The 19,115-nt window shown below is 48.6% G+C and overlaps 8 protein-coding genes across 8 annotated transcripts; 1 reads left to right on the forward strand and 7 right to left on the reverse strand.

The window, feature by feature from the left end:
* Nucleotides 1–1,453: 1,453 nt before the first annotated feature.
* Nucleotides 1,454–1,934, reverse strand: AKAW2_51764A (uncharacterized protein; the record flags this gene model as incomplete). The annotated part of the gene is made up of 2 exons (XM_041691729.1): nt 1,454–1,843; nt 1,908–1,934. The coding sequence occupies 2 exons, from the start codon at nt 1,932–1,934 to the stop codon at nt 1,454–1,456; spliced, it is 417 nt and encodes a 138-aa protein (XP_041545185.1).
* A 752-nt stretch (nt 1,935–2,686) lies between these two features.
* On the reverse strand, nt 2,687–4,256 carry AKAW2_51765A (uncharacterized protein; the record flags this gene model as incomplete). The annotated part of the gene is made up of 4 exons (XM_041691730.1): nt 2,687–3,483; nt 3,532–3,822; nt 3,874–4,018; nt 4,074–4,256. 4 exons carry the CDS (start codon nt 4,254–4,256, stop codon nt 2,687–2,689), a joined length of 1,416 nt encoding a protein of 471 aa, XP_041545186.1.
* Nucleotides 4,257–5,973: 1,717 nt separating this feature from the next.
* On the reverse strand, nt 5,974–7,409 carry AKAW2_51766A (SDR family oxidoreductase; the record flags this gene model as incomplete). Its single annotated transcript, XM_041691731.1, has 4 exons — nt 5,974–6,636; nt 6,691–6,867; nt 6,928–7,055; nt 7,109–7,409. The coding sequence occupies 4 exons, from the start codon at nt 7,407–7,409 to the stop codon at nt 5,974–5,976; spliced, it is 1,269 nt and encodes a 422-aa protein (XP_041545187.1).
* Nucleotides 7,410–7,826: 417 nt separating this feature from the next.
* Nucleotides 7,827–8,771, reverse strand: AKAW2_51767A (uncharacterized protein; the record flags this gene model as incomplete). The annotated part of the gene is made up of 2 exons (XM_041691732.1): nt 7,827–8,367; nt 8,437–8,771. The coding sequence occupies 2 exons, from the start codon at nt 8,769–8,771 to the stop codon at nt 7,827–7,829; spliced, it is 876 nt and encodes a 291-aa protein (XP_041545188.1).
* An 868-nt stretch (nt 8,772–9,639) lies between these two features.
* Nucleotides 9,640–9,998, reverse strand: AKAW2_51768A (uncharacterized protein; the record flags this gene model as incomplete). The annotated part of the gene is made up of 3 exons (XM_041691733.1): nt 9,640–9,672; nt 9,728–9,780; nt 9,833–9,998. The coding sequence occupies 3 exons, from the start codon at nt 9,996–9,998 to the stop codon at nt 9,640–9,642; spliced, it is 252 nt and encodes an 83-aa protein (XP_041545189.1).
* Nucleotides 9,999–12,880: 2,882 nt separating this feature from the next.
* On the reverse strand, nt 12,881–13,208 carry AKAW2_51769A (uncharacterized protein; the record flags this gene model as incomplete). Its single annotated transcript, XM_041691735.1, has 2 exons — nt 12,881–13,025; nt 13,078–13,208. The coding sequence occupies 2 exons, from the start codon at nt 13,206–13,208 to the stop codon at nt 12,881–12,883; spliced, it is 276 nt and encodes a 91-aa protein (XP_041545190.1).
* A 140-nt stretch (nt 13,209–13,348) lies between these two features.
* AKAW2_51770A (uncharacterized protein) lies at nt 13,349–15,479 on the reverse strand (the record flags this gene model as incomplete). Its single annotated transcript, XM_041691736.1, has 3 exons — nt 13,349–13,721; nt 13,945–14,800; nt 14,849–15,479. 3 exons carry the CDS (start codon nt 15,477–15,479, stop codon nt 13,349–13,351), a joined length of 1,860 nt encoding a protein of 619 aa, XP_041545191.1.
* A 2,916-nt stretch (nt 15,480–18,395) lies between these two features.
* arp1 (scytalone dehydratase arp1) lies at nt 18,396–19,010 on the forward strand (the record flags this gene model as incomplete). Its single annotated transcript, XM_041691737.1, has 2 exons — nt 18,396–18,494; nt 18,570–19,010. The coding sequence occupies 2 exons, from the start codon at nt 18,396–18,398 to the stop codon at nt 19,008–19,010; spliced, it is 540 nt and encodes a 179-aa protein (XP_041545192.1).
* Nucleotides 19,011–19,115: the final 105 nt, after the last annotated feature.

Here is a 19,115-nt window from a genome sequence, read left to right on the forward strand (position 1 = left end):
GTGCTAGAATTTCGCTGATCATCAGTATGCCCTTCTTGGAACAGTTGTTTGACATTATTGCACTTCTCGCTGGGAAACAGCATGTGCATATGCCCACCATAATTGAACCCACTCGATCATGGCTTGGATTTCTCAAATGTTTGTGAGAGTATTGCTTGACTCGCCAATATCATTGTCCAATATGTTCAAATAAACAACTAATTGCTCCTTCTGCGACAGGCGTGGAGCACACGGACATCTATGGGATTATTCCGTCATCGGTAGACAAAAACGCGAATCTGAATCGAGAACTTCTGAGACAATTACCAAGGTGTAGCTCCTCAACTATACCATATTGGTTTCTTTTTCTACGTCGAAGTAATCGTGGAATTTTTTGTTACCGGATGACGTTCATAGGGTGACTTCGGCCCAGTGGTAGAGCGGATCCGCAAAAGTCATCCAGGAGATAAAGGGAAGTCTGCTATGTGTGTCTCGGTGGAAGATATGAGAAAAAGGACGAAAATCAATTCGGCAAGATATTATATACGTAGTATTCACTAAGCCTAGTGGTTATGGAGTTCACCAAGAAGATCAACCTTTAAAAACCCTCGATGTTAGGGTTGCTGTCCTCATTATCCAGCCGTGCCATAAGCTTTGGCTCATCCGGGCGCCCCTCGTCAATGTATTCAAGTATTTCGCCTGCAAAGTCAGCTTTCTCGGCGTAGCCGTGGCCAAGTGACACGAGAGATCCTTGTAGTGTGAACTGGTGAGGCTCTGCGTAACACGCTGAAATGGGCATATCATACCATTCGAGACTCCGAAGTAACAGTTCATATCGATCGTTTCATCTTGCGTCCAAATGTTATCAAAAATAAGGCCCTTGTAGTGGGGATACTTTTATTCTCCAGCCTTCCCCCTTAATACGATGGCCTAGAGACTCGAACAGTATGCTCAAGTAATGAAAGCTCGCTGTGTGGATACCATGATTCTCCCGATGAGTATCCTCATGCCGACTAGTGCTTCAGCCCCACCGCTTATCTATCAGTGAGATCAAATCTCCATGCAGGATGTATTCTCTTCTCAACCAGAACTAAGTACATACGACCATAGGGTGTGGAAAACAGGGCTTCCCGTCCGCTCAGCCGTACTTAAGCCACACGCCGGGAGGTTAGTAGTTGGGTGGGTGACCACCAGCGAATCCCTTCTGTTGTATGTAATTTTCCTTTTTTAGTTCTGTTAATTCTATCTTCTTGTTATTATTTATTTTGGAGTAAGTCTCACATGCTTGAATAGACAGAATTGTGCCTGTTGTCATGATCGTACATTTGTCGGCAGTCATCTACGGGCAATTAACCCTCCATACAGCAACATACATAAATTTCAGGGCGGAAAGAAACAGGTTTCACCCGTCGCTACTCATCATTGTATATGCAAATATGAGAGTAACATCCACTCCTCCCCCTAACAATCTTCATTACATACACCCCAACTCAAACCAAACCGGCATCTCCAACGGCCCAGGACTCTCCACATCCGCAACAGTACACTCCTCCGTCACCGGCTGTCTAAACAACAAGTCACTCTCATCACCGCAGTTCGTACCCGAACTATTATACATTTCGAACGTAAGTCTCGTGTCGCTATCATTACAGGTATATGCGGCGTCAATATTGAACATCTGGAATGAGCCCGCGTAGTTGTAGTATCCGCCGTTGCAGTCGCCCAGGCTGGGATATACCAGTGAGAAGGAGATGTCGGTGCAGTTGGTGTCTTTGTAGACGAAGAGGGCGGGGTATTTGTAGGAGTAGGCTGTTGTTGGTGGGGTGGATAGGAGGACGAGGGTAGTTATAGTAGAGAGGGAGAGCTGCGGTATTGGGTGGCTGTTGTTAGGTACAAGCGTTGGTGAGGATGTGGAGGTGGGAATGTACCTTGGAGATGGCGGAGCGGCTGGACATGATGGGCGTAGTAGGCGTGGTGATATGATGAGGGTGTGGAGAAAGAGTGCGATGGGGTGAGATTCGAGAAAGCTAGTAGGAGGTGTGATGCTGCTACTTATATACACTTTTTACTTAGAAAGATAGTGGTTCAGCTTTTAGTGAAAATATTGGCTAGCAGAGCAAATGAAGTGTGCTAATTAAACCACTCTTCGTGTTTCTGCACGATTATTGCCAGTAAGATTGAGTGGCTTGCAACTAGGTATGCATGTCTTGGGGAAAGTAAAACAGGTGCAATCACAACGGGATGAAATGCATGATAGGGTAGACACTTTCATGCTAATGATAGTTTCCCAAAGTTCCGATTGGTAGTCTAATGGGAGAAAAAGAAATATGCAGTTAGCCATGCTGCTCGCTGTGGATGTGGTGGCCGTACGCATGTCAGATTAGGCGTCCCGTCATGTTTCGCTCGATACTCGGGATCTTACTTCTGTTATGCTTTTCTTTCTTGTCTTTGCTGGATCTGTTACCAGTTCTGTGTTTGTATAGACTAATGGGTATCTGAGTCACGTAGATGATGCGTCCAACAACCTATTAGAAAAATTGCGGACTATCATTCATGGTAGTGTATATACATAGCATTGAGTCATATCAACACCCAACGATGACATCTAACATCACTCATGGCTCGTCGCAGGAATGAAACAAATCAACAAACTACTAACAAAGATTCTTTTGTCGACACAGAGTCAACACCATCTCCCACGATACATTTACAACAAAGCCACGACAGCAGCGAAGATGGCGAAAACCGAGCCGGCAGCAGGCATAGCCATGGTAGAGCCAGCGCTGGCGGCAGCGGAGGACGATGCCGAGCTGGATGAGGAAGAGGTAGTGGTGTTGGTATCATAACCAACGACACCGGTGGTGTTGACACCAGACACGTAGGTAGTGCCGTTACGGCTGTAGGGAATGTTCACATCCAGGCCGTACGAAGCATCGTACGGGAAGGGCGCAGTGTAATTGTAGGTCGGGTTCTGGCCCTTGTAGGCGTCAATGACGGACTGCAGGATACCGTTTCCGGCAGAGCAGGAGTCGTTGGTAGTCGGGATGGGCCAGTTAGCACGGTACTTGGAGTAGCCCCATTGCTCCAAGGGACCGGGCAGAGACTGGTTGATGTAGAGATGGGTAGGGTCCACGTCCCAGTTGGTGTAGCCGATCTTGTCAGCCACGAAGCTGAAGATGTTGGCACCACAGTCCCAGCGACCCAGAGAAGGAAGACCCCAGTTTGCCTCGACGGTGGCCAGAGTGGAGTAGTGAGTGTAGACAGTCTCATCCTTGGTGCCGATGAGGTGCTCAGGAACAGCACCACCGAGAAGAATGCTGAAGACGCGGTTGCGGTCGTTGTAGATCTCCGACTCGGGGACACCGTAGGTCTCGGTCTCATCAAAGGTCAACAGCAGCAGGGTGTTGTCCCAGAAGTAGGTGTTGTTCATAAGGGGCTCAACGAAGCTGCGCAGCCACTTGGAACCGAAGGTGATATTGGTATCGTGAGCATCGTTGGTCATGTCTTACTAGGTTAGTATGGGCAGTGTGTGGAGGTATCGGGAGAACGCACTAGGAGTGATAAACGCCCACTGAGGGAGCACTTTGTTCTTCATGTCCTCTTCAAAGCTAGTAAAGTTCTTAATGAGGCGCAAAGCAGTGTCATTGCTAGAGATCTTGTCAAACATGACCAACGGGTCGTGCTTGCGCATGTAGTCATTCGCGCCGGTTTTCTGGTTCGAGTAGTTGTACCCTTGGAACCCGGGGTAGGGCAAGTGCTCCTGGTAGTGTGCCCAGGAGATACCCTTGGGATTGAGTAGATCCGCCAGTGTCGAAACATTGGAAGGAATGTCATGGAAGTTGTCTGCCGGGGATTATTAGCATTGGGTCGGCTTCCGGGATGAACTAGCCCTACCGTTGTCCATGCCATAGTTGTCTCCGCTCACTGAGGCACAGTAATTGGGCTGCGAGGTGTGGCCAACACCGTAGTAGTTGACCAGAGTAATACCCTTGCTAGCCAACCACTGCTGGTTGCTGTCATTGGCAGCATTGACATAGTCCTATGGCTAAGTATGAGTACTGCGACATACCGTGGGACAACACATGGGTACTTACGACATTCTCCAACCAGATCTGGTAGAAACGGTCGAAAGACTTGCCAGTGACATTGGAAGTCCAGGTCTGGGGCAATGTGGTCGCCTGAGCCCTCTGGATAGCGGCAAGCGGAGGCTCCGAGGTGGTGATGGTGGCACCGGCGGCCAGCCCGGCCAGAGTGAGGAGCGCAGTCACAGAAGCCATTGAGAGAGGTGCTCAGCGACAGTGAGAAAAATGTGCCTGGACTTCTATAGCAAGTTTCAGGACATACTGTCCTTTTATCCTGCAGTGCCTCGTGCACACTGAGCGGCATGTCGGCCGATGCGACCGTGGCGGAATACTATCTAGTAAGGTCCCTACTTACTCCTACCAGGGACGGACTAGCAGTACCTTAACCCCGCGGGCCAGTCAGAAATGGGGTTGACTTCACGTTCCTGCCGGCAGGAAGAGCGAGTGACAATCGAAGGATAACCAAGCGGGGGCTTCATCCATTGATCCACTCCGACTGGATCGCGGTGGGGTCTCTCTCCACCCACTTTCAAGGCTTCAATTTCGGGGTTCTCAGCAACACCCATTCCTCCCTACCCAATTGCAATGGCTGTCCCCTGCGCGTGCTTGCTGGACCTCGAACGACTTGCACGATCACACCATCTGTTCAGCCCTGAATGAGACAGCCTTGTGGTATTCGCCCTTAACCAAGCTCACCAAGCTTCACGGATGGGTGGATGTGGCCCGGCTTATCCCACGTGCCCGCCACTCTCATCTGGCGGAGATAAACGCGCAAAGATGGAAGACTGATACCCTCATCCAGCCCGGTCGCAACCCGGCGGACTCCGGAGATGTTGTTAGTCAAGGAGACGAGTATCAGAGGACTCAATCCTTTCCACTGCTGCTCTATTCCAAGTGGTTAGAAGATATGCACATGTGACTATTTTCCCTGCACCAAGATCTCGGCATCTACTCCATATCCCGAGAAGGTAGCAAAGACTGCCTTGAGCACCGTTCAGCAATTGGATATACACGACCAACCTACTAGTGTAGACACACAGTGGAACGCTGATTAGCTTCAGCTTGCATACAATTGGACAATCCTTTGTCCATGCGCTTTTTCAAGACATTCGAATCCCACCCAGGTCCACCATGTTCACAAAATCGCCGGGTTTAAACGGAGCCCGAACAAAAACGGCTAGGGCAATTTAGCTCTAGCATATCGCAGATCGAACTCAAGGCATGCTGTCGCGTGCGCACTCCCTATTGGGGATTGCCCCTCGTGCCATCTGTTCGTATGACAAATGGATATGGAAACAAAGACATCTCTTCAAGTTGGGTCTCAGAGAGCTCGTCTGTTATGCTTCGAAGAAGACTGACGTTGCATCCAGGTAACCGTTCATTCTGGCCTTCAAGATAGTCATCTTATCTCAGTTGCAAATCGCTTATCATCATTATCAACAGTATCTATGCCGAGACCATAGCATCTTTAGGCTCGTTGTTCCTGTTGGTTGTACCTGCCACCCCCACTTTAGACTATGTCTGCCTGAGACGGGAACTGTTAATGCCTCAGGCACAAGCACAGCGCGCACTTTGCACAAGATATTCACGAAAGTGTTTGACATTATTTCGACTCAAGTTATAAATCCAGTAATGAATACTGTGATTTGATTAGAATACCTACGATGTGTCAAGCTACTGGTACTGCTGGTATCAGTTAATCTTTCAGATCCTCGTGGAGGCCATGTATTTGTCTTCTACACGCCTGCTTTAGAAGGCAAGGTCCCGTCGATATAAAGTAAGGTTTACTTTTCGTACAGAAAGAGACGTTACTTTCTATTACTTAGGTATAAGTCCAACCCTAGGCGGTGCCTAGGGGGTTCTATGGCTGGCCGGTGTAGCAGTAGGGTATCTGTGAATTCTCGGCACATAATCACAAAATCAACCCCGCTCTTCGAAACATCGCAAAACTCTCCAACCAGCCCTCTACCGGATCCTGATCCCCCTCGAAGCCAGTCTCCTGAAGCCTTTCCACACTCAACTGCCGATCGAAAGTCAACCAATACCCGACACTATCCAGCTGGCGATACCCCACTCCGACCCCGCCAGTAACGGCTCTCGGACACCCATTTTTGGTAAAGATGTCCCGATGTTTAGTTATATACTCCCCAGGTGCGAGGGTTGAAGCCCGCTCAGGGACTTGCCCAACTTTCAACGTATTATGTTTCGTCTCAGGAGCAGATTCAATAGGTGACACGCCCACAAGACCAAACCATTCCGCCAACCGTGGCCAGAGCGATCCGTATGTACACGGTGTCGCTCGGTCAGCGACATTGAACAACCGACCATACCCGCATATCTCTGGATGTAACGACGCGAAAATCATGAAGCGCGCCAGTCGATTGCTAGATACGGGGCTGAATAGTGACGTAGCACCAGCCGTGGATCCGGGGAAGGGGACCTCCACAGATGCCTTGGCGGTTTCCTCTTTTCCCTGAGTATGTGGTCCAATGCCATGGTTGTAGGCATATAGGGATAGATACTGTGCCCAGTGCAATGCCAAACTGAATTGTGATCCATTTGGTGTGAACCCAACCTGTTATTACTATTAGTCGTTCCCAAGGTAAGGGAAGATGAAGGAAGGACTGACAATTGCGTCCGGACACACTTCGCACCAGGTCCATTTACTTCCTTGACTGGATGTACGGAGGATCTCGCGATATACTGGATAGACCACTGTCTTGGCATAGTCTGATGGAAGGCTGTTCACCAATTCTTCGCGTAGAGGTGGAGTGAACGTTCCGCCGGCGGAATAGATGCCGTATCCCTGGCCAATGTCTGGTCAGGGGTGATTCCTCTGCACACTTCAAGGATAATAAGTACTCACCCTAGTTCCACCCACAAATGTAACGAACTGTAAATCCGGACTGATCAAGTTATGCGCATCAATGACATTCTGCAGCATACGCCGATTTGTCGCTACTTCTTCCAAGTCGTCGTCCATGGCAGCGAAGGCTACTCACTGTCAGAAAACTCCACATAACCACCATGATGAGATATAACTATACCCAAGTAATAGACATGAGTCACGCCCTTACTATCCTCAACAACCTCCCTTAGCCACTCCACCAGTCTATCCGGATCCCAGCTGCGAAGATCAACGCCCGAAGCCAATTGCAGCTGGGGCCGATTAGGACCTGCCTCTGGCCAGTATGTCTCCGAAGGATCGAGGGGTCTGTTTGTCACAGCTGTGACCTTCTGAAATGTACCAGCGGCAGGATATGGGCCTAGAAGCTGGTTTATTAGCGCCCAGCCGATTAAGCCCGATGCGCCGTAGACGATTGCATGATGGGGAGAGTTTGATGGCATTCTGGAAGGCTATGAAGATCCTTTTTATTAATTGTGTTTGTAGATCTTTGGATACAGGGGAGAGTAGTTCGACTTATATAGAAGGTTGCGTCGGGGACCCAAAATGATCTCAGACGGTCGGGATCCCAGATAGGTTTAGCCTGTCCGGGCCATGAGTGTATGGCACGTCGTTCAAGGGAAGTGCAGATTTCGATTGTACATCTTGCGATTTCAAGATATCAGCATTAGTTCCGTGGGCGAACTTCTAAAATTTAAGACGGACCTATCGTATGCATTGATTTACTGCGTTCGTTGCATGCTACAGTGTCTGATTTGCCAAGTTGGCACATCTAGTTGCGGACGGAATCTAGGTCCCGGAAACACATTGGTAATTGCACACAAACTATCTGGCAAGAGGAACTCACACTAACCAACAGCTTAAGCAGTCCTCTCAGTAAAGAATGCAAAGCATTTCATCTCAATACTCTCCCGTGGAGGACCATGGATATGTTCCGGATCCACAAATGCAGAGTGAAGCAGTGTCACGCTAGATGCAGCATCACTGCCTAGCTGCTTAAAGATGAGCGGCTCATCCGGCTGCTGCTCGCTAAGATAATACCAGTCATGCTTTTCGTTGTAGACAGGCAAGCCAAACTCGACTACATGGTCGGAAATGATTCTGCGATCTGGAACGATGTCTGAAGCAGGGTCAACAGATCGCCAATCACACACCGCAAGAGGATCTCTTCGAACTGTTTTGATTGGCCTCCATGCGTTGACAACGACAAAGGGATGGCTAAGAAGCCGCTCAATTTCATCTTCGGTAAGGACATCCTTTAGAACAGTCCGGCAAGATGCACGCGTCATGTCTGAATGCACACCATGCGAAGGAGAATTCGGGGTGCTCATTTGGTTCCCGACTTCGTTTCCCTCAAATCTAGTGCGAGTGAGATATACAACGACTTCGGATGCGCCGGTTCTGCAAATATGGTCAGAGAAATAAAGTCCATTTTGTCGGCTTATCCTTTAGCGTGGGTGAAACACTTACAGTCGCTTGACCAGCTCTTCTGTAGCGGGCTGAATTATTTGTTTTATCTGAGCGGCGTCATGCCAATCCGTAACCCCCTCAATCTCATGTTTAACGTATTGAAAGCCTTGAACATCCAAGGTAAATTCATGCTCTTTGCCACGAATATCCTTGATTACGACGTCTCTCACATCGTTGATACCCTCACGTTTGGCAAAGCGCCGCTGAGCCTCGGGTATATCGGCATCGATTGGTTTTAATCCTTCACGGCCAGGCGGGAATATATAGTTTAGTGTTGTAGAGACATCACGTCCCTTCCCGACCGAGGATTGGCCATTGGAATTGGATACAGTCATATTGGTGAAGATCAAAGCAACAAAACCAAAAAGAGGGAGAATTACTTCGATGAGAAAACCTTGGAAGTTCGGACAGAAAGATGTCGGATGGAGGATACTTATGCAGTTCTCTTATGCATCAGCGGATAAAGTCAAATGAAAGGGGGCTCGGGTTCGTATTCGGACACTTTACCGATTCGGGGTACATGTCTTTTTCGTATTCGGCTTCGGATTAAGGATCGACAATCGGCACCAGAGATGCGCTCTTGAAGAAAGCCAGCTGCAAATATCCAGGGTCCACATCCTTTTTCCCCGAAGTTATTGGCTATTTATATTTACATGACCATGCCAGCCTATTCAGGATTCTCAGCAGAAATGAGTTCTTCTTTAAAGTGGGATACTTTATAAGCCTGAGTATCAGGTACTATCATCGGAGAGGCTTTCCTGTCGGTACCTGTATATTCCAAGTAGGTATGGGTATAATTTAGTCTTATATGACCCTGTCGAATGCGCACCAAACCACCCTGTCCGAACACTGGGTGCTGGCTAGTAAGCAAGGAGTTAAAGGTGGAGACTGGCCACACATGAAAGACTGCGATATTATGGCCGAAGGCTATTCTAAATCTTTCCCCACTGGAAACTCTACATATGTACGGAATGTAGACGTTTCTGGATGGTGATTTGACGAATATAGCTTATATTCAGATATTGGTCTGGGCCCAGTTATGTGTCAAAAGAGTGTATCCATACAACGATGCATCGTGCTCGCAAGATCCTCCAAAGCAATGAAAAGCAGGAAAAAGTTCCAACCACGTTCAATGTAGGTCTCATGTTACTTGATGGTCATATCCAATCGGATACATTTGTACGCATCTGGTCATCATCTCCACTAGACCTGGACGGTCAGGCAGTTGAGAAGACCCTATAAGTAATGCATGAGTACGTGTTCGCAATAAACCATCTGCAATACTACTTACAATTCCATTAGTGGTGCAGCAGGCAGCCTGGTTGTTGCAGTTTCCAACAAGCGCTAATGAAATCTTAGCAAGACGGACAGTGGATAGGGTAGTGCGATAACTTACGAACGCAAAGTGCGGGAAGCACGTTCACATTCAAGATGCCGTTAGTCAAGCTAGTGCAGCATGAGTTGGCTTGGGCTGTAGTGCACTGTGAGGCATCACTAGTGGCTGGTACAGCGCTGGCAAGACCGATGGTCGCAAGGACGACAAGAATTTGTGAGAAGTTCATTGCGGCTGATTGGATTCTTTGTCTGATAATAATGTGAGATGTATAAGATGCAGGCAATTTCTTGGGATGATAGGATGAATTCAGTGGAAAGTTCGCGTTCTTTGATGATTTATATATCCCTTTCAACCATGAACATTGTCCGAATTTAGATACGTCACTTGGCCTGGTATATCAGGTGTTTCTCCTAGTTTGGTCGATATATTTGCATATTTGAGACATTATATCGATGTTGTAGTATTATAGACCATCTAGACTGTCATGGAGAGCGCCATGTGGAGGAAGATCCGCAACAAATCAGCTCGGTGCAGCGCATAACTGAGTTGGATCTCGCGAGGTTTCTTCTCAACTGACCCTTCTTCAACTCCACTGCCGGCGAATTTTGCGACTAGGAACAGGGCCTAGATTGCTCTGAAGAGCCATCATGCAGGATGACCCCCAAAATGCTATTTGCAAATCCTACCCTGTGCTACCATCCGAATCTTAATCTACTGCAGCCGAATATCGACTAGCTCATTCCCCATTATGTTTCGTAGGTACCTAAAGGACAAAGATTCACTTACAACAAGCGTGAATTAAACTGACTGAAATAATATAGGAAGCTTTCAGTAATGACGAATAACGTAGTAAGGATTCAAATTCCAAATTAGAAGCTGATGTCATATATGGCAGGTCTTCATCATTCAGTTTTGCTCCATAAAACCTTTCCTACCGGCCCATAGACAGTTCGTTTATCTCGTCAATACACAGCCCCACTATATTCTCCGTGTTAGTCATGTCGAGAAGATTTTGGCGAGAGCAAAGATGAACAAATTTCCCTGCAGTCCAACCCCACTGTTGAAGAGCGGGGTGCGTCGTACCCCTTGCAGAAGGCCATAGAGGGTTATAACGAGCGATAGGATACGCTCGCTCATGGCGCGGATACTGAATGCCTTATCTCTGACGCTTGTAATGTTAGCCCGTTTGTAGATATGATTGCTGTTAACCAACGCGCTGGTCGTTGGCTCTGTTCATGTGTGGAGCGCATACAATATACTCCTATACGGATAGGGGATAGTTAGCTTACGTTACTACTCTGTGTAAGCATGTCCTTCCTCCTACCTTCTGGTATAATGTCTGACTGACTTTACCCTTGGGTGGTTTTGATCATTTCCACGATGAAGTGTCACCTATGAGTCTATGAAGAGTTAATCATAGCCCCTCGCATCTCCCCCCTCAAATTTTATTTCCTCAGCATCGTATGACCCCCTTAATCTGGTGGCATCGGGTACTTTTTCCTTATTAACATTCCGCATTCGCATTCTACCCTTGTTTCAAGCAACAGAGAGATGTAACTATCAGCATCATGCAAGGGATACTCGTGCTTTGGATAGCGGGTGAGAATGTGCTATACAATCATGTTGTACTGCTTACGTACTAGAGCCATGACATTCTTTGACACAAATGACCCCTAAATCGCTGCGTTAGGACGAAATGGACCTTGCCCAAGAGGCGTTCCCAATTATATGACCGAACGGATCTGCAGCATTCCTTTATTCCTGAAGTGGGAATATCCCAACCATATTGCCACCACCCCTACTGAAAGTGGCCTTTGCTATTTCATGTAGATACTGACTTGCAGAAGCCCATGATACCCCCTCTAGGAAAAGCGCTGGGATGTCTTACGGGAGGACCCTTCGAAAGGAAAGATCTACAAAGTTCCATAAAGTAAGCAATGAGTAGGGATTTTCCAGATGTGAGATTAGCATCGGGGAGTGATATTTCCATAATCCACTGGAATAAATTCAGAAACAATAGTTGTGGCTGTGGCAGAGCTAGGACGGGCTGAGAGGCTGTCTCATCTTCTGCCGATCAGGATGAGTTGGCACGGAGAACGGAAGCTCGGACACGGATACGGAGTAGGACCAGCTAAAAGGCCGATCGTGCTGCGGCGCCTGGTGGAGACCATGCATGGTGAGGATGTGCTGGATCGTGGGGGCCAGAACCTTTTTTTCATTGCTCGGTTTCGGTTTCGTTTCCCTTTCCTTCTTTTTTCGTTTTTGTTGGAGGGGGTAGTATATCTCTCTATCTTATTTCATATTATGGAAACAGGAAGAAAAACGTATTGGTGATTTTATATGGGTTTGATTGCCTGAAGACTAAGAGGAACGGAGAAGGGATTTAGAGAGAAGGATCATGGATTATTGCAGAAGAGCAGGGTCTAGGGGAGACACCTTGCATGAATCAATTAACCGGATAGGGGTAGGATGTAAGCACTAGTGTGGAGGAGTTGTAGGGGTTGGTCAATGAGGGATTGGGTATGATACCTTGGGTTTAAGAAGACTATAGTGATTAAGGGGCTTATATGCAAATTGATTGGTGGTGCTATGACCTCGCTTGTTCCTAGAGAGAGCATTGCATCCAGTGGCTTAAAGATTAGGATGGAGATCTTGCTCTATTGAACTTGTCTTATGGGATGGTTGGCAAGGCCTTTGATATCATGATCCTTCCGTTCAAGCATAGGCGTACACCGTATTAATCCCTTCCTAGCGTGGTGATGTTTTACTGCCCATGCAGCAGTTGGATAATTGGCATAGACAGGCTCTTCCAAGGCTCTTTCGAAGTTTGGTGCATGTGTTGCAATCCACGGAGGGATTTCGGGTTCAATGCTTTGTAGCGCTTGAATGAAGGCACTCAGTGCCTGTCTCGGTTGGTCTTAGGAAAGACGAGGGGCATGATGTCATCCAGATGGTTGCATAGATGACTAGACCGCGCATGACTGTGTCAGTTAATTAAATTGACACGCGGCTTTGTTGTCGATCAGGCCACCCATGGTGGATCTCCGAAGGTGTGAAAGATATGCTGCTAATGGCGGGAGAGCGTAAACTCATTCCGGCTGAGCAGCCTTACTGAAACACGAGGTAGCGTTTGCCTTTTTTCACTTGTCCATGTCCACCCACTACCAGCCGACCGACATTCTCAGTCTCCACTGCATCGATATCCTCCCCTATAATTCCGTCCGTACGGTCCAGAATCGCAGTGTCTTCCGTCCTAAAGCCACTCATGTTAGTCGCGAAATCCCACTAATCAGAAAGTAACTCACTCTGCGTTTCCCAGCAGCGGCATCTGAGCTCTCACATCCTTTCGCTCCGCCAGTTGCACCCCAATTCTCAGCATTGCAAATGCATCAAATGACTCCGTCCAGGTGGGATGCAATCCCGCGTAGAAGGCCATAATCACCAGTCCGACAAGATGCAGGCCTATTATGGTCGACAGAAATGCGATTGCCCATGGTCGTATCGCGAAGATCTCGACAGAGGTTCCGTCATCCTTGAAGAGGATTCGGCGGTAGGCCTGCTCAGTTGAGGCACGGCCTAGGTTGGCCTTATTGGCAAAGAAGGCGCCCTGGGTAAAGACAGACGTTGTCTGGGGGTTGTCGTAGTTTGCAAAGAGCTGACCAAGCCAGGCAGCCAGGTCGTTGAAGTAAGTGGAGTTGGTGTCTGATGCACAGGGCTTGAGAGTCGCGTATCGCCAGGAGGTAGTATCTTCAGTATTAGTATTTGAGAGGTAAGTAAACGGAATAGGCTCGGAGCACTCGTCCAACGACAAGGAAGTAATGTTCGGTGAGTCGGTGTCGAATTAGCACGATTGGCGAAGAACGTGGACGGGCCGAAGAGGGCCTTGGTGGCTGTGAGCAAAGGCCCAAGAGCTGGTGAGCTGACAGGCGTGGGGTCGGGATAACCATATCTAAGCCATGTGAGAAGATAATCACAGCAAAGCTGGGAAGCGCTACTGCCCCACCAGTCAGGCTTTCTCCACACTAGACCTCCCTTAGGCCACACCTTGCCACTTGAACAGAGCAACCTTGTCTTGTAAACTAGGTGGCAGGGTATGGCATAAACAAGCCTAGTATGGAGGCAGCCTAGCTAGTGTCTCGGTAGCGCCTCTTATAAAATAAGTGAGTTCTTACCCTAGAACATGTGAGTTATTTAAGGCTCGCACATCCATACTCTCCTCCTGGTCAACGATAAAATTCTCTGGATCAAAACTAGTTGCAAGATTGAACGTCTCCAACAAGGGACCCGTTTGGTAGTTGTTCATGTAGTTAGGGAGCATGAAGTACCCCGCGGTCGTATTCGCACGAATGCGCTGTGTCCAGCTGGCTATCCGAGATCCGTTGGTGAGGAAGCTCATGGCGATTGAATTGAAGTGAATGTATGCTTCTTCCGCAATGTCCTGGCGGTTCCGAGTGAGATTCCATGGAAAACTCTGCGAGTCTCCCAGCGCGCACACCTTTACCTCCATCATACCATCTGCGGAGATTGGGACGTTATAGGAAGCATCCAGACCTGACAGGTTCGCAAGCGTTGATGCGGAGAAAGACCCTGGTCCACCGCAGCTGTCGGGATAGCTCTCTTCCGATACCTCTTCTGAGGCGACGGACGTATTGAACCGAAAGGCATGATCGCTTATTATTCCCGTTGTGACCGAGTTGACGGGGATGGAGACAAATGAACTGTTACCGCGGAGGGGATAGAACTGCGTAGCAATTCCGCCTTGGTTCGAGTTACTCACGCAGGAATATGCCCAGCTCATGGATGAATTGCAGACTGAATCGGGTGTCCGCCAGATATTTGGCCGAGAGTCGTACTGAGTAGCGTAGTTGATCAATGATCTCGTATCCCCAACCGTCTCGATGGACTTCACTTGAGACAATCCGGTGATGTCGGCGTCAGAAACCAGCGGCGTGACCTTGGAGGGTAAACTCTCAACCAATATGGTCACCTCTGACACGAGCAACTGCTGCAACGGCCAATTTAGACCACCTAAATGATTTGATCAGCTGAGCCTACACACACCCTCACATGCCATACCTAAAGCGCAGACGAGGAATGCATAATATAGGAGCGGACTGCCCAGTCGCCGCCGACCTCCAGCAGAAAACAGGCGGGCAAGGATGAAGGGATTCCACCATCCTCGATCAGCTACCGCTAGCAATTTCCGGAGGCTGAATGCCCGCTTATTGCCAGCGGCCTGGCCGTACACTATGGCGGCGCGGGCGGCAATAAATGAAGAGAATGGAATGGTCAGCACCGCCATGACTGAGTTAACGACCCGGGCGGCCAATCTCCAGCGACGTGTAGCAGCGATGACGGCTGCGGTGAGAGTTACTTTTGTCGCTTCTCTCTGGCTGCAGGAGAATGTCGCATTTGCGTCAGAGTCGGTGACCCCCAGGACCGTCTGGGACGCGCAGGTCAGCTGCCGCGCGCTTTCCCATGTTGGCGTTGAATGATGATAGAGGAGAGGCCGGTGGGTGAGGATGCACGTCACGGTCCATGAGAAGATGAGTAGAGAACAATAAATCAAGACAATCGGGATTAGATGCTTCAAGCTGCGGGATAAGGAACGAGACGTTCTGTGCGAGTAATCGGCTGACTTGTCGTCATCGTTTAGTGTATGAAATGGAATATATTTCCCTCGTAGAGCAGTGTCACCAGACCCCATTTTGTAGAGTTACTGGTAGAGTCAACTACATAGGAGAAAAAAGTGAGATGGGGGATGAACATGCAGGGTCTGTCTATTCTTATTTACTAGGGCCGCCATGCTCACTGCCAGATCGAGTCTGGTACATTGGAGCATAAGCTTCGGCCAGGATGCGCGGTTGAGCCTCGCTCAGCCGGGTGGGTCACTCAGGGTCGGCTTGGCGAGGCTGTGGCTTAGCATATCTTAGCTTGACACCTTCGGAATTGCCGACGGATGTGACAAGTAGTGAGAACAGGCTGGAAGTGGGAAGTCGGCCATTTGGTGCTGTCTCCGCTTCCTATCTATCACTGTAAACACCATAATAACCTTCCACCATAAGTAGATACACTTATGACGCATGCCTCTGCTTGCAACCTTTCCCACCTATTGCTGTCTGTGGAGTAACGAATATATCTCGGTACTAGTCTACACTTAGGATATCAACAGAATATACACTAGAATCAAATGTTGGGAATGTACTATTCGTGTAGGCGAGCACAAGGATACAGCATAATTTGGACATTTGTGTCTCCAAGTGATATTTCCGGATTTAGAAATATGGCGCGGTTTCGAAATTGCGAGCCCTAGGCAATAGACCACGTGCAGGGACCATTTATTGTGTTTCCGCCTACGTAGATCCAGGGACTGTCACACCCACACATTTCCCAGTCCCACCTTCTTCATACTACCAAACTTCGCCTTCAAGATGCCCATAATAGACTGGGTCTTTAGTCTGTTCCCACGATACTCGCGCGAAAAGCGGCTTTCCAGCCTGGAACTGCTACCTCGCGAACTATTACTCCATATCGGTAACCTTCTGACAACCGCAGACATTATCTGCCTCTGCCTATGCAGCCGAACACTTAATCTTTTCACAACAAGTTTTTACGACTTCAAGCCACCCCAAGACAAGTCCTTAACACTTTTAGTCCTCACAAGACTGACCCGAGACCTCCCCAAAATGTTCTGCTGCCACTACTGCGCCAAGTTGCATCGTATCACTGACGTCCTCCATCCCGCACGCTCCACGGGTTTCCATCATCGGTGCCCGGACCTGGGAGTTTGGCACAGAAAATGTCCACAACCGTCTATTAGATGGCTGTTAGCTGTTCACTGTATGACCACCCTTTATGACTTCCGTCACTGCCACCTGGTGGCTGTCCTTCAAAATCACCATTCCGGCGGCCGATACGGGATCAACGCGGAGTCCTTGGCTTTCACCGAGGTGGTTGATTACCCTCGACAACCAGCAAGAACGACTTTATTATCAGTGGAAGGACGCGTCTGTACACCTGCTGGAGCTCGCCAAAGACCATCGCTAGTCCTGCAAATACAACAGTGGGTTCTCGTCCATGATCTACAGGTCTTCTCCGACAGGGGTCTCGACGTTGTTCTTTCAGTACTCCACAACTGGTTTATTTGCAACTGGTTGAGAGTGGGCCACAGGAGTATTCAAGATAAGATTCGACCTGCAAATCGGCAACGAAACCTTTGCTGGAAGGAGGCACCACTCACAGAGATTATGCGATGCTCGCATTGTGGTGTGGAGTTTCAGATCGTCCTCCGAGACTGTGGGGAGGATGGGACAGCAGTGATAGTTACTAAATGGTTAGACCTTGGGGCCGGGACTGATATTGATGATCCGAAGTGGAAAAAGGCTACTTTTACTAACACGATGGAATCTATATACGATCGGGTCGAAGCTACGGCGAGCACAGGGGAGGTCCGTCGACTATTTCGTGAAAGCTCTGATCAAGAGAGTGACCCTACGCCGCGAAACAGGTCATACTTGATAGGAAGACGATACCGTTGGGCAATGTGGTGCTACTCGGAATCTATGTACTATCTATTCCATCGCTAGCTCTAAATCTATGTTAGCCAAGTACCCAGGCTACATAGCTTTGTCATGTTAGAAGACCCAATGCTCCCTTTCTAACCTCTTCTCTGGTCCCATGAAAGATCCCCAAGTTGGGAAAGAACTTCGTTCCTGCCCAGAATGGAAACCACCCACGGCGAAGGCCAACGACCATCTTCCTGAAGCCTTCCAGGTTCTTCTTAGCTTTCCTCTTCTTTCTTCACGGAACTCAATTGTTAACGTTCTAAGCTAGTACTTCTGTACCTGTCCAAGCTTCCAACATCATGGGTTCTGCAAATATCATCTCTATATTGGGAAAGCTGGGTACTTCGCGTAATATGGAGCTCGAGAGGTGCAGGGCGAGTATTGTTGTATATACATGGCCTAAATTTATTGAAGTGGTGAGAAGTAGAGGCTGTTTGTTCTCTCCCTGTGTTTGTGCTTTTTCTTTCTACTCTCTTTCCTTTTCTTTCTTTTGACTAATATCTTGTCTAAGGCATTTTATCCTTAAACAAAGTTCTCTTCTGAAAATGCAGATCGCAGGCGATCGATATGGATGATACAAGTGGCTTCCGGACAAAAGAACGCTAGTGCTCGGTCCTCCTCCACCCACCGATGTAGTCGGATCGAGCTGTGCGCTAATACCCCACATACCACGACGGGGAGCTTAACATTGCCAGCCCTATGTACTTGAAACTACAATGCCGTTCTAAAGTAATAGATATGGGTCGACTAACGTGGGATAACTAGCTGATATAGACTTACTAAGCCACTGGGTAGGAAGACATTATAATCTGTGAATGCATAAAACGCAGGGATACCCGATAGCGATGATAATAGAATTGAAATAAGCAGATTAACGGAAGGGAGAGCTCAGCTGCAAGCCCAGCCTCTTCCCCGCCTCTTCCCCGCTCAACGCCCGACGTGGACATCGGCTTATGCTTATGCGAATTAAAAGCCTTCCTCATGCCACCTCGACAGAAAATAGAATCCCATAATTCTATAATTTCCACGGTCAAGCTCATCTGATTTCAATCGAGAAAATGACATTCGAGATATACATCCCCTCCACCCTGACATTCCAGGACTACATCGCCGTCTGCCAATGTGCGCGCACATTCGCCGATGGGTACGATCGGAAGGTGAAGACCGAATTTCATAAGGCTTCAATCGTAATTACATAGAACTATCCATAGACTAATATCCATCAAACCCAGGATAAAACCCGCCTCCGCGCCGCCCTCGCTCCCTCCGTGATAGTCGACTACAACAAAGTCCTTCCCCATGTCACCCGCGAGACCTACGAAGCAGACCACTTCGTCGAGACATGGCTGAACCCAAAAAACCTTGGGAACAAGGCTCTGGCGACGCAGCATCTCCTCGGAGCACCATACTTCAAGTTCGCATCGGAGGAGAAAATCGTTGTACAATGGCAGCAACTTGCGAGCCATGGGCGGTGGGTTGACCGTCAGGAAGAGACATCTCCGGTTAAACGCAAGATTGACGAGACGTCGGATGGAAGAAGCTGGATGCAGCAGACTTATGTTAAGGTGGATGGGCAGTGGCGGATTCAGGTGCTGGAGCCGGAGGTTTTGTACCATACGGGGGATTTTCAGGGGATTAGACGGCCGGATGAGAAGGGTGAGGGGAAGCTTTAGGGTTGGGGGTCTGGGACGGTCGTGGTCGTGGTCGCCGTTATGGCGATGTGCCGAGTTTTCGGGACAGGGTAATAGACCATACAGCTCGCTGAAATGTAAAGCTCA

Source organism: Aspergillus luchuensis, chromosome 5 (genome assembly GCF_016861625.1).
Source record: "Aspergillus luchuensis IFO 4308 DNA, chromosome 5, nearly complete sequence".
Lineage (NCBI taxonomy): Eukaryota > Fungi > Ascomycota > Eurotiomycetes > Eurotiales > Aspergillaceae > Aspergillus > Aspergillus luchuensis.